Genomic DNA, 13,846 nt, shown 5'->3' with positions numbered 1-13,846 from the left:
TGAAAGGTCTTAACTGTACTGAACCGGCCCTTAGATGTTGCCGCCCCTCGTTCTATGTAAACACCTTCTACTTGCTGCAGCTTGAAAAATACAAGCAACAGATTAAGCTTCCTTCTGACTGGAAGTGGGGGTAAAAGTGCCATTAACCAAGAACCATGTTTAAGTAGATGTGCACTATTGGAAAACGTTCAGAGGCATTTAACACACAATTGATACATTGAAGTCAGTCATCAATACATTGTGCCTAAAAAAATTAAGATTCACATTTGTGTCTAGCATTTTCTCTAATGCCATTTGAAACTACCTACCAATTTCAGGTACATATCTTGATCCATTTGTTCAGTCTCCGAGAAGTCCTAAAACAAACACAAAAGAAAATCAATAACTACCTTACAGTTACAGAGTTACAATAGTAAGGTTGAAATTCAAATGATCAATTACAAATGCATGACTTATTACAGAGTAGATAAAGAATGGTAAATACAGTGTGGGAACCAAAATCAAAATTATAAATGTAGAAAATTGCATTCTAAAATTGACATCAGTTCTGTCATTTTGGCCTTTAAAACGATGTTTTGCCTTGTTGGAACAAGCTGAAACGGTTGTATGACTAAACAACTACCTACTATATCACGAGTGCATGAACCACGAAGGCTAAACAACGACCTGTGCCAAACCACTAATTATTTATCCACGACTTACTGAACCACGAACTCCACGTTTAACCACTTCACCAAACGCACTGAAAAGGATCCATCAATCATAACGTCAGCATCCTTGATAGAGTTCGCAGAGGTGCGCGCTGCCAAGCCGCTGCAGCCTTGCCAGGTGAAAGCAAGAAGTTTCTTTAATCACCAAAACAATCCCCCACATGCATCAATCTAGGATTTTGCATTTCCTAAATAGCGAAAATTAAGGAATCGCTATTTAGGAAATGCAAAATCCTATGCATCAAGAAATCCTAAAAGTTTTTAGGATTTCTTAATTTTCGGAAATTGCGATTCCTTAATTGCGAATCGCAATTAAGGAATGGCATTACATTGATTCCTATGGGCCTATAGGCCCATAGGAATCAATGCCGTTTTGCATTTTTTTTTTGCACTCGCAATTTGTTGATGCATTGCAAGGGTGCAGAGGGGGGTCCAAAGGACCCCCCCCTGCACCCCTGAAATGTATTTTCAAGTGCATGTTTCACACACACATGTCCTAAGGACATTTGTGTCTGTAACATGCAAGTTTAAAAAATGCATTTTTTTGCTTTTTTTAAAAATTTCGCAAATTAACACGAGGGTCAACCTCGTGTTAATTTGCACTTCCAATTTCAAAATTCGCAATTTTTAAAAAAATGATGCATTGCATTTAGGAATCGCACAAATGTGATTCCTTAATTGCATTTGCATTTTTAAGAAATGCAAAAAATAGCGAATGTTTGATGCATCCCAAAAACGTATTTAGGAAGTGCAAACGGCTGAATTTACCGATTCGCACCGTTTGCACTTCCTAAATAGGTTGATGCATGTGGGGGAATGTGTGTAGGCAAACTCCGCAGCCTCTCGTGCAGATAAACTTAAAGAAGAGCACACTGCAAACGCCGAGTAGCTAACCACTTGTTCTTCCAGTTGTCAGTAATATTGAAGTACATTACAGCAGATTATTTATATAAAAAAAAAAATGCAGTCACAAGTCCCTACCTTAAAGTTTTATTTTTTTTAAAGTAAATGTTTGCATAGAGCTACTACATTGGCTACGGAGTGAAACTGGTCAACAAGTGCTTTTACGAACCAGACCAAACACTTCAAAAATGAAAAATAACCTGTGTCCTGTGATCGGTAGTACTCCCAGTGAAAGTTTGCCTTAGGAGTTTATTTAATGCGTTAAAGATCAAGAAGATCAAGAAGCAGATAAGGATGTGGGATGCGAAGCTTTCCTGAAATGGGTTTCTTCTTAAAAATCCGTAGAAACTAAATTAAAAAGTATGGTCGGTAAATCTGCTTAGAGTAATGGGAGAGAAAAGCAGCACCATCCGAAAAATTCTGCATACGCAGCTTATCCTTGTGCGACAGTGAGTCATCTACTGCGACGAAACGTTTTGTAAAAATATTTAAAAAGGAACGCAATACTGATTTTGTTTAAAGCGATCACTGAAATTACGTTTTAATGCAGCAGTTAGATTTTTATTTACCTTCACTTTATTTTCAGATTGGCGCCGCTCATCTGTCCCTAGTCCCTCACTCACATTAATTTTATTTCTTTATACGAATACAAACCCTAACAAGCATTGGCATTGCCAATAGGTCTCGCTTGTGGGACCTTAGAAGTATTTAGTTTTGCAGCACAATATCCTTCTTGCACCAAGGATATTGTACTGCAAAACTAAATACTTATAAGTTCCCACAAGCGAGACCTATTGGCAATGCCAATGCTTGTTGAAAATGTGTTTATCTGCCCACTTTCCTATCTCGTGCTCTCGAGATTCGGGTGATGCAGAGATTACTAGCGCCACGCTAAAAAACATAAAAGTGCAGAAGATAAAGTTTACAGCCTCCCCTCCTCAAGCAGACCTTCACGTCTGCCCTAGAAAGAATGTCATTGGTGCGTGTGGTCTGTGGAAGGGTCGGCACTGACTTACCTACCGCTCGCAATGTGGTGTAACCTCATCTCTTGATGGGCTGGTGCGTCTTTGGTGTGTTTCTTCTGTGCCTTTCAGGGGTGGGGGTGAATGAGTGAATCCCTCTGTAAACATCACAAGTGGGTACGGGAAGTCAAGGATTCTTGAAATTCCCCTTTCATTTTATTGTTAAATTTGAACACTGCGGGTGGGGCTGGGGGTGTGTATGTGCGTGAGTGTGTTTGTTGAGTGTGTGTATGTGAGGGATTGTGTGTGTGTGAGTGACTGTGTATGTGCACAAGTGTTGCTGTCTTTGTACATGCCCCGCTGTCCCTCTGTCTCCCCCGGCACATATCCTCTGCAGTCATGTGCTCAGGGGAACCCGGGCTGTTAAGCGCTAGTCGTGGTTAGCAAACAAAGTTTGAGAGTGCAGCTGAAAGCGCTGCTCCCCAGGAGGAAGCGCTGGCCAGCCGAGCCGTGCCTTCAGCGCAAGCGGTACATTCCCCCACAGGGTCATGGGATCTGGGTCATGGCGGAGCTGGGGCTCCTGTCTCGGCACCTACAGGCCCTAGCACCAGCGACGCTCACACGGGCACGGAAACAAAGTGTAGTGGCCAGGGGGCTGGCTTTTGTGACTGTGGCTGTAATAATGGCGGGAATAACTGGATAGTCGAGTTGGTGGCAACTGGTGTTGGATTTGACGCTTTTCATTATAAAAAGCTAAAGTCCCCTCAAGAGATCACCACGCAATGCTTTCCGCAATAAAATAAATAAATAAAATGAAAGACGAGCGGTCTTCAAAAAGGAGACGGTGAGGGCGGGAGACGGTGAGGGCGGAGTGAGTGGGCGAGGAGAGAGAGGGAGATGAGGTAGGGAGCAATTTTATTACCGCAATAAAATAAATAAATAAAATGAAAGACGAGCGGTCTTCAAAAAGGAGACGGTGAGGGTGGGAGACGGTGAGGGCGGAGTGAGTGGGCGAGGAGAGAGAGGGAGATGAGGTAGGGAGCAATTGTATTGCACAGTAAACAAGCAAAAGCAAATGGTGGGGGCCTGAAGGAGGAGGGGGTGCGAGGGGTGAGTGAGGATGGGGTAGCAGGGGAGGGAACACGGCCTGGGGGAAGCTGGCTGGGATGGGGGAGGAGAAATGCAAGGAAGGCTGTGTGCGGGGGCCATCCAAGAATAATTAGGGGAGGAGAAGCCGAGAAGCCGCAGAGAGCACGCTGGGCGAAGCCCTTTGATGTGCTCTGCGGCAAATGCAATTAGGAGGGAGGGAGGCTGATGCGCGTTCATGTTTGATCACGTGGTTCACGTGAACTTCATGAAAAACGCCAGCAAAAAGCTGGTGGTTTCACGAGGATTTTCACCACTTGAATTCTCGCTCCGCTCGATGCGCTTGCGCGCATCGATAGGTCGCGAGACCTAAAAACGAACTAACTAACATGGCCCCCCAAACCCCTAGAAACGAACCCTCTTACCTGTGTCTGTTTTGAAGCTCAAAAAATAAAGGCTAAGTCGTTGTTCGTGCAAGTCGTTCAGATTTCGTGACTCTGGAACTCGTTGTTCCAGAGTCGTTGTTGAGGATGTTTCCCGTTTCGGTGACCCGCCTTGCGGCTGCAAATGTTCTTATTTGCATAATGAGTAATGGGTTTATAAGCGTCTGTGCTATGTAAAACCCAGGCGTGCCTAGGATTAACCTTTGGACTAGTGCTACACACACTCAGTCTGGTGTAAATGTGCAAGTAACATGTGAAGCCCTAGTACACGATTCACTTTTTGGCCATCTTACTGCTATGAAGTGTTGCACCTGCTCCAGCAAAACAAAGTTTTTTGTATCTTCAGCAGCCTCGGACTGCTGGTTTTCTTTCATATCTAAGTGGAATTTTTGGAAAAAATTATAAGCCCACTTCCACATGAACAAAAGTATTGGCAGCAAAGATGTAAAAGTTAATAACTGAGAAAAGAAAGGTATTATCTACCCTGTGCTCTAAGTAGAGCTATTAAAAAAGGGCTATTCTTGAAAAAAAATAGTTGTCCCTTATCCATCACGTTGATGCTGTGCTGATATTTACACCTGCAGTGATTAAAAATGGATAACAACCAACGAGCACAACCAAATGGTGCTAAGCAAAAAGTGGTGGAAGACAAACTGAATTAATCTCTACCATTAATAATCACACATGAAAGCAATTCAATTTATAGTTTTTTTTCTAATCACTATATCATTACAAAATGGAACCAACAACATGCAAATCACTTTCGGACCAACCCGAAAGAGCCATTTCAGTCGACTGCTAGGGGCAGCCCCTCTTCACAGGATCTCGAGCAACTGCGGGCATGTTTTAGCAATGTGGGGCCTCATCGGTGACGTGCAGCTCTAGTATCGTGGGCACACCGAGTTATGGAACCCATTACTTGGTAAGTACATGCAACTTGGGTTCGGGTACACATACATGAGAAAATAAAAATGTAGGGAATGATTGATAGTATTTTCTCTAGGCACTATTCCATCATTTGCAGCTCAATGGGACATTAGGTACATTACACGCCTTGACCCAGCCCCAAAAGGGACAGTCCATGCCCCAACTACCAGCTCACTTCCCCTCTGATATGAACCTAAAGAACCCTACAAAATGTTAGCAAAGTTAGGCCAAATGATTGCGGTGCAGCTTGAGTCTCTGTGGAACAGCGATTTCATTTGGGCAACCCACAGAGAAGAATAAAAAGTAAATAATGGAATGCTTGAATTTATTGAGCTATTGCCATTTACTGTAGGCTGCATTCCCACCATCCTTTGCTTGTTTTGCCACTGAAACAAAATGGAGTTGGATATTCCCAGATTACGTACCCTGTAATAGACTTTAAGGAAGACTTAGCTATATCACCTTTGTTTTTCTCAGAAAAAAGCTCCAAGTGGTACAGGTATGTCAAAACCTGGGTCAGGCAGCCATGTGCACAAAGACTATGAGACCCAATCAGGATGAAATGACTCTGGGGTTGTCAGTGCTTCCATTCAAACCGGGCAGTGTCTAATAGTTTGGGACTGAACATCCCTTCCGGAGAAGGATCAAGACTAATTTGCAATGGATCAGTCCCCTATCGTAATGGAACAGAGAGCAAAATAGACAGTTCAGGATGCACAGAGAAAGGTTAAAACAAAAAATCTGTGTAGCCAATTTAGGTTCTTCTGAACATTTTTTTTCCAGACCTGTAACTGATAAGTAGAGAAAGAAACTGGGAAAGATAGAGTGATACTACTTAAATTAAGGACGGAGGTGCAGAAAGTTAGATATTGCTCTTTGATGTGACTAACAAAGGGCAAAAAACCCGGAGTTGGAAAGTGATGTCCTTGTCCGTCTTTCACTCGAAACCAAAGACAAAGGTCCAAATAACCACACAAGACCTGGGCCATGCTAAAACCATAGCATATGAACTGGCCTAATATGGGGACAAATATGAATAAATGCAAAAAATAGTCCAATAGATTTACCCATTTCTATAGGGACGTGACTTGTTCACAAATAATTAATTCTGAGGCCCAAAATGAAGGATCTGGTCGCAAGGGTCTCAGGACATGAGGAGCACAGTTGGTTCGGTGGTACCCAGGCTGGGCGGGCTGAGAGAAGAGCAGATAGGTCAGCAGGGCTCTGTGCGTCAAGATGGTCTTCGCGGTCAGGGGCAGGCAGGTTACAAGGAAGATTTCAAGACAGCTGGACCAATCATGAAGTAGGTCTCATGGGTCTCAACGTCTATCAACGGGTGCTTGCTTCCTGGGCAGTTGGAATCCGGTTTGTTATGACTCCTAGTCTAAGTGCCTGTTGCAGGTGGTCCGGTACCTCTGGTATCGCTTCAGCACAGCTCCGGTAGATCCTCGTGTCCGCTCACTTGGTGGGGAGACCGATCTGACCGACCACTTTTAGTTTGGTTGCTGCGTCGACATAGCAACAAGCCTGTAAACTGGACTCTACATGATCCGTGCCTTCGAACTGCAGGGGAGTAGTTCCTCTACTGCAAGGGAGTTCTCTGTCGATTGGCAAAGGGCTGATGGTGCTCCGGGATTCTTGGAAGCTTCACAGCAGCAGGACAAGACAGACCACCACGATGGTTGAGGCCTTGGAGACCGCAGGCTGGGATTCATGCCGATATTCTGCAGCAGGTACTCTTGTTATTTGATCAGCAGCTCTTCTTTGTCCGTTTTCTTCTCAGGACCGTTGAATCTATAGTTCAAAGTCATCTAAAGTTCAGAGGCATTTTGTACAGTGTAGCTCTTTGGCACCTCCTGTGGTGTTGAATGTGCTAATAAATGCTGTTACTATAGGAGCAGCTGGCCCATAAACAGACAGTACAAGAACACTGGACACACAATGTGAGGAGTTAGTAGCATACATATGGACGGACAATGCAGGGATCAAAGAGAAAATGACCAGTACGAGAAACTACAATAGATAATATTAGTTAAAACAGCGTATACCACAAAGGGAATGGTTTTCCGGTGCATATATAGGTCACCTTCTCACTCAACTCAATTCTAATCCTTATAACCAAGTCAAATTCTAACCTTTCGGTAGCAGGTCATGCACAGTTTTCTGCAGTTGGCACTCCACCCGCGGAGCCCTGCCTAGCGTCATCCGTGGGCAGCTTGTAGAAGGCCCCACACTCTTGTTTTTATGGAACCTTGCCAGTTCACATTTCAGCAGACAAGAGATTCTTCAAGAAGGAACCAGCAGCCTGCAAAGCTACAACCATAATAACAGTTTTTTTAATAGCACATAATTGAATATTCAAGTTTCATAAATAATACTATTACCTGCATGAACGGGCCTCCACGAGATAAAAAACGTCTTTCTATTTACAAGAGCAAATGCTCATGGCCGTCTGAAACCGAGGCTACTAGTAATGAAACCTGTGACCTTCAAATGACATGCAGAGCTTGGCAGCAGGTGCCCAACTGAGGAGCTACCTTCAATATCCTGCATCCAGAGATCTCTTGCGTGTATTCCCTCAGCAAGGGCTTGTCTCACCAGTATGGTTGAGAACTCACGGTCTCACCAGAACCCCAAATTCAATGCAGCACATCCCCATGCTATTCCCACGGCAGTCAAGTTTTGAACCTCTATTGTCCTGCAGGGTGGCAGACATATAAACTATCAAAAATCATACCAATGGACTGGAGCCAACAAGTATGGAAGTGCACACACCATAATTTCTCACAGCCTAACAAACACCACAAACTGGACTATTTCCCACAAATCCCAAAACAGGAGGAAATGCGCATGCTAGACAGCACATGGCACTATAAGGATGTACACAGGCAGGTGGGATAGGTAGCAAGGGTACCACACAAGCAAGGAAAGTTGTGCCTGTCTCCACCTGGTATTGTAGAAAAAGACAACTTTAATTGCAGTACAGAAATCCTCTCACAACCCTGCTTCTTTCGGTGCCACTGCGCCTTAGACTTATATGCCCCTGTTCACAGGGCCGTATACCAAGACAAGAACACATGACAAACAGTGGCAACGGCAATAGGTTTATTGGTTTTGGCAGGTAATGGCGGAGTGGTTAATGGGAAGGTTTAAAAAAAAAAAAGTGGTATGAAGCGGGCACTGCTAGCCGCTTCATAGCATTTTTTTTAACTTCTGGCAGGAGGAGGAGAGAAGAAAGAGATGGGGGGAGGGGGGGAGTTGCAGTGAGGCCAGGAAACAGGACTGGAGGAAGCGGGGAGAAGAAACTGGATGTGGTGGGTAGTGGAAGGTAAACAAAAAGTGCTGTGACGTGGCCAGCATTGACCTCTGAGAAAATTCACTTTAAGAAATGGACTATAGAGTGAACAAAAGCACATTCATTTTGTATATTTAGCCAACATGTTGTTTAAATCAAGCAACTTGAAATTTTCCACTTCACAAGAAAAGTGTTTGCCCTTTAGCTTGTTTTACTCAGCAAAGAACTTTGTTCTTTTTTGCAACTCGCTGACCTGCTGGAAAAATGACAGTAGTGCCTTAATTTACTTACCTGTTTATGACAATTAACTGATAACCACAGAACTAGGAGACGGTCTCATCACTTGTACTAAATGCTTATCTTGCAAGATGCAACTCTTGACCAGCCTCGGTCTGGCACAGGGAATTTCCATTGTTAAGCAAATTTGCATTTAGTCAGTTAACCCTGCTCTGAGTTTTCCATAAAAACGAAATTATGCGTGTTGAATTTTGTCCAGTCTACACACGCCATCAGAGGGAGGTGTTGTACATTGGTACACACCTGAGTGCAATAAATGGCTTTGAAATAAGCTTGCCTCCAATTGACGGTGGACAGTGGTATTAACCGTAGCGAAGAGTTTGCTTTCCACACCAAGTCATAACAGGTTTGATTTTTTTTTAAATAGAGAGTACCCGAATCACAGCGCACACAGGGAATTGCTAGCAGAGTGACACTAATTAAACGTAACCTGTACTTGGTCCATGCGCCACCGTAAGAAAAGGAAGTGATGCATTGCAAGCACTGCTCAATTAGAAGGCAGAACCAAAGTGTAACAACTCTGAAAAAGAAAGGTAAGGAATGGGCTGGTTTTAAGCCCATTACCAGACACAAGAGTCTCGCAAGCGAGAGCAAATGCGCCAGCACATGCTCACAAAGGTGAGACCTAAAGAAAAGACAAATCTTGAACCAAGTAGTACTTTTATCATTCCAACTATTCATCTTGACACTGTCGATGTGACAAAGAATATGACAAGTATGTAAAAAAAAAAAAAAAAAGGCTACTGACAAAACATATGGAGTGATACTGGTCTGAAAGGAACACAAATATATTTGCCATGTAAGTAGGAGTCATCAAAAATGAAAATTAAAGTTAAAATCAAAAGGGTATGTTTTTAGTTTTATGATGGTCAAATCAGAGCAGGGAGATATCTGTCAAAAGTTAAAGATTGTTAATTAAGGTCTGATTGGTGGTAATATATGTGGATGTATGCCTGAATCGAAATACAATCGAAAAAGCATGCCAAAAAAAAGAGAGAGCAGTGAACATATGAGACCATGCCTTAGCACACACACTATGTGAAGCTGCAGTGAATAAGCAGTTCTGCTGCAGTACAGTGTTTTCTATAAAGGAAGCACAACGGGGAAAGGAGTGTTGGCTTTGCACACTTCCAGAGTACAATTGATTGGGCAGAAGTTGTTGATGCTTTAATTAAGACATTAGAGGCCCATTGGGAAGGAATAGGACTGACTCTTAGCTCAAGGCTATTAATAAAACTAACACATGACAAAATTCTTAAGTTATAACCTTGTGGATTAAAAAAAAAGTGTATCATAACAGAAAGAAAAAGGTATTAAATGACTCAAGTGAATTAGCAAGCAAGCAGACTGACTAAAGGTCTGTATCTAAGATAAACACCCAAAAGATTACTGCTCACTGCTCTTTAGCTAAAGTAAATTGAAAAGTTGGCTTTTCTGAATAAAGTGTGTCTTTTATAAAGTTTCAGGAACAGAAAGCACATGCATTTGTAGTATGACATTACATACAAGGGTTGCATTAAAAATGTTTAGCTCATGACGACCAGCAAATCTATTAGTTGGAAATGCCTACGTCCTCAAGCATCTTACTGGTTAAAGACAGTTGTACATATTAAATTAAGGAGATGTATTCATACTGTATGTATGAAACACAGGAATACAATAGCTTGTTCAATTACAAGCAGAGCTCTGGCTACGTGAGCATGAACTTGTTAAAGAAACATCCTTTCTTCCCTAGCCCATCCCAAGAGTAGAATATATATATATATATATACATATATACATATATACATATATACATATATATATACATATATACATATACACACACATATATATTTTTTAAACACAAGAGACCAGGTCTGGGGGCTATTTTCGTAAATTTTCTGAAAGAGATGCATGTGGCGAGCTCGTACACCAAAAATAAATTTGGACCCTTCTGCATTTCATTAAATGACTTTCAATTCAGTCTGGTGAGGCCTAGTAGTGCTTACTGAAGCACGCATCAATCATCATTTTCTAGGAAATTAATACTCTTATAATTCCCCTCTGTTATAATTTAATCACCCTACTTTACTACAACATTTCTTTCCACATTCTGTTTTGTCGATTTATTTTCCTGCAAGGCCTTCAGCTCATCTTAAATGTTTGCCTTCATTTTATCAAGCACAATCTACGTTCTGTTTATCTGTCTCTTGGCATGTTCAGGTTCTCTCTGCGTTAGAGTATTTAATTATAATTGCAAAGTCCTTCTTAAAGCTTAAATAGTAGAAGACCACTAATTTTAACCAGAATTATTACTACGAGTACAACAACAATTTTCATTAATATATTCTTACTAATCTCACCAAACCATGAGCCCATCTTTTCTCAAATTCCATGTTCTTCCATGGACTGAACCTCATTCACAAAATTAGTTATTTTATAAATATATTTGTTAATACTCACTGTTGTCTGGAACAGAAGTACAACAATGTTGAACCTTCACACCCTCAGACTGCTTTAGCTAAAAGCATATTAAAAGTAACACTATTTTCGATAACCATTCATCTTATTGCGAACATCTCATTTATCTTAGTTAAAGCACCTGCTGTGTTTATTGCCAAAAACTCCACTAAAGAGGACAATGTTCTAATCTCTGCATCGTGTAAAACTATTCCTGTAGGAGGTAATCAAACATCTAGCATTTGCAGACCTACACGTTTTCTTTTCACTCTTCCATGACACAGTACTCAAGCTTTTAATATGATAACTGCTTATGAAAACAAAAAATAAATAACAAAAACCTGTGAAACCTTAGAAGAGTAAAATAAGCAGTTTTGCTGTAAATGTGCGAAATGCCTTCAAACGTATAATTAAGACAACCTAGCACTGGAAATCTATTGATAATATGATTATAGGAATAACCCCTATTTCCTCCATTAGTTGGATTACGCTTGTCCTTAATTTTCATTTGCATTATACACAAACCCCTTTACTTTCTACTTCCAGATTTGAAGACTAGCATGTATTTGTGAATTCGTGAACATAATCTCTTTTTTCAAATTTGACCCCCTTTCTTCTGGTCCTCTCAACAGCCTTGTCTTGATCCTTCCTGATATATTCTATAATAAAAATCACCCTCAACTTCACTCAAATTACATACATTCAGAATATTAGTACTTCCGTGGTTAGTATTATAAAACACCATAACACCCTTATAAATTACGGGTGCCTTAAGATTTGCAAGTACAGAACATTTATTAATTGGGAGATAATAAATAACATTAGTTTATTTTACATAATCCTGGCACATAGTAGACAGAACAAGTAAGACTATAGCTTAGAGGTTACAGTACATAAGTGTTGCAGGGATTCTGCACACACAGATGTGTAGGATTATGGGACTTTAGTGTATAGGGAGTCATCCTACCACCTTAGTACCCATGATACCAGGCCTGACTAGCTATAGTGTCTCACTCCTACTCACTCACTCAGAGAAACAAGTGATTAGACACCTCAGAACACAACACTCCCGACTCTCTAAGGACTCTCGGTTGAAAGAAACACCCTTTCGCTCACACTCTTGTACTTGTCCACAATAAGAGCTGAGAGACACAAACAAGTTTAAAATTTTTATTTGAACTAACATGCGCTAATATGCAGTATACGTGCCACAACAAGCAGGAAAATGCATAACACTAATATGGTAAGCATAGCAATTAGTCCGTAAATCATGAAAGGAGCTGTCATTATAAAAAGACAGTGTAACCTAATCTCCCTCCCCTTGTAAAGTAACAGAATTGTAGTGTAGTTCCTATAGTCCCAATAGGCTCTGTGCATTGGAATAATATCTTCAGTAGTGTAGACGTAGGACTGAGGTTAACTAGGTCTCTACTGACGATATTAGACTTAAGTTTTTTGCCAGCTAGCTCAGAGTTCACTAGAAACTTTCTCGAATAAGCGAGGAGGAGTTTAACCTCCCTGGATAGACAAGAAGGGATGTAGTTTCTGACAACCATAAAACATGACAACTTTGCTCTCCCTGAATAAGAGTATATCTCTAGAGTCGTGTGAAAACAAAAGACAGCTATTTCACTCAGTCAATAAGTGCGTACTTAGTTTCACCAGATTGCAGAGAAAAAGAGAGACGGGCGTTTTCAATAAAAGGTTATTTATTGAGCAGTCTCTTTCCTCATACAAGAGAAATGAATTGCTACAATTGCAATAGTTATAGTTAAGTAAAGTGCATACAGTAAAAGCAGGATTATGAAATAATACTGTAAAAGCATTGATATGGTTTCTTAGCCATATGATACTTTAACATGGATAAAATAGATACATACATATATACATTGACTAATCGTACTCAACTGGTGCTTCTAACTACGCCTACGCCGGTGTACCTGACCTAAGCCTAATACGTGGGAAGGAGTAAGTAAGTAGCAGTTTAAGTTAAGTTTGTTTTGCCAAGAATCTGACTCAAGAATTCTCTGTAAGGGTTTAGTCAGTTCAGTACCTGGGTATTAGAAGGCAGGAGGGCTGGTATCTCTCTCTCAGGACTCGGTATCCCAGTCACCCGCAAGGGTAAGCTGGAAACGCCGGAGGCTGGATTTCTCGGCAAGAGAAAAGACAGCGTCTTTCTCAGCGCGTCAAAAGGGAGGGGCAGCGTCCGTGGGCTCTCGCATCAGCTGGGCTCTCGAGCAAGTAGTAGCTGCTCCAGATTCATCACCACTGTGTGTTTGCTTAAGGCAACGTTGGTATATTTAATCCTGAAAGGTGCCGGGTTTGACGTATGGCTGGACATAAGACGTCAATAAAAGATGTCACTAAGAACTGGTCGTTCTTACAGTGTTTTACATGAGTTCTTGGATGAAATCAAAACAACGGCAGCGGGGATTTCCCAGGTTGCTGGAGGCTTGGATTTGTTTAAGAACTCGGTGTGCTTTCTAGGGGGCTGGAGGAATAGGCTTGCTTAATGTGACAGCATGCGCTATGACTGAATTATGAAAAGGGTTTCTATGCCGTTGTAGGGATATTATGGATTTATAACCACACAAGGGCAAAGAATAGGAATAACGATTCAGGTACCTAGATAAACACACTACACCCACTCCACGAATTCATGTCCATAATTACTAAACTAAGCAATAGTAAACATATCTAACGGTGCATGTGTATACCGATCCACCCCAAAATAAATTTTTTGCATCTGAAATGGCATATGCGAAATACACGAAAAATGAC

The 13,846-nt window shown here is 41.5% G+C and overlaps 1 protein-coding gene across 2 annotated transcripts in view; it reads right to left on the bottom strand.

Moving 5' to 3' along the window:
* The window catches only part of LOC144783789 (uncharacterized), a 226,454-nt gene that overhangs the window by 133,764 nt on the left and 78,844 nt on the right, over positions 1-13,846 (bottom strand). The window contains exons 1-2 of one of the 2 annotated variants that reach the window (XM_078662489.1): positions 7,167-7,285; positions 309-356 (exon numbers count right to left, since the gene is read on the bottom strand). In XM_078662489.1, coding sequence (XP_078518615.1) covers positions 309-356; positions 7,167-7,184 — 66 coding nt within the window. In that variant the 5' untranslated portion in view covers positions 7,185-7,285. Of the gene's footprint in view, positions 1-308; positions 357-7,166; positions 7,286-13,846 lie in introns of those variants that run through there. The other variant, XM_078662488.1, reaches the window with a different exon arrangement.

This window comes from Lissotriton helveticus, chromosome 10 (genome assembly GCF_964261635.1).
Source record: "Lissotriton helveticus chromosome 10, aLisHel1.1, whole genome shotgun sequence".
NCBI classification, from domain to species: Eukaryota; Metazoa; Chordata; class Amphibia; order Caudata; family Salamandridae; genus Lissotriton; species Lissotriton helveticus.
Note: the sequence above shows the minus strand (reverse complement) of the source record. Positions and strands in the feature narration are given on the sequence as shown.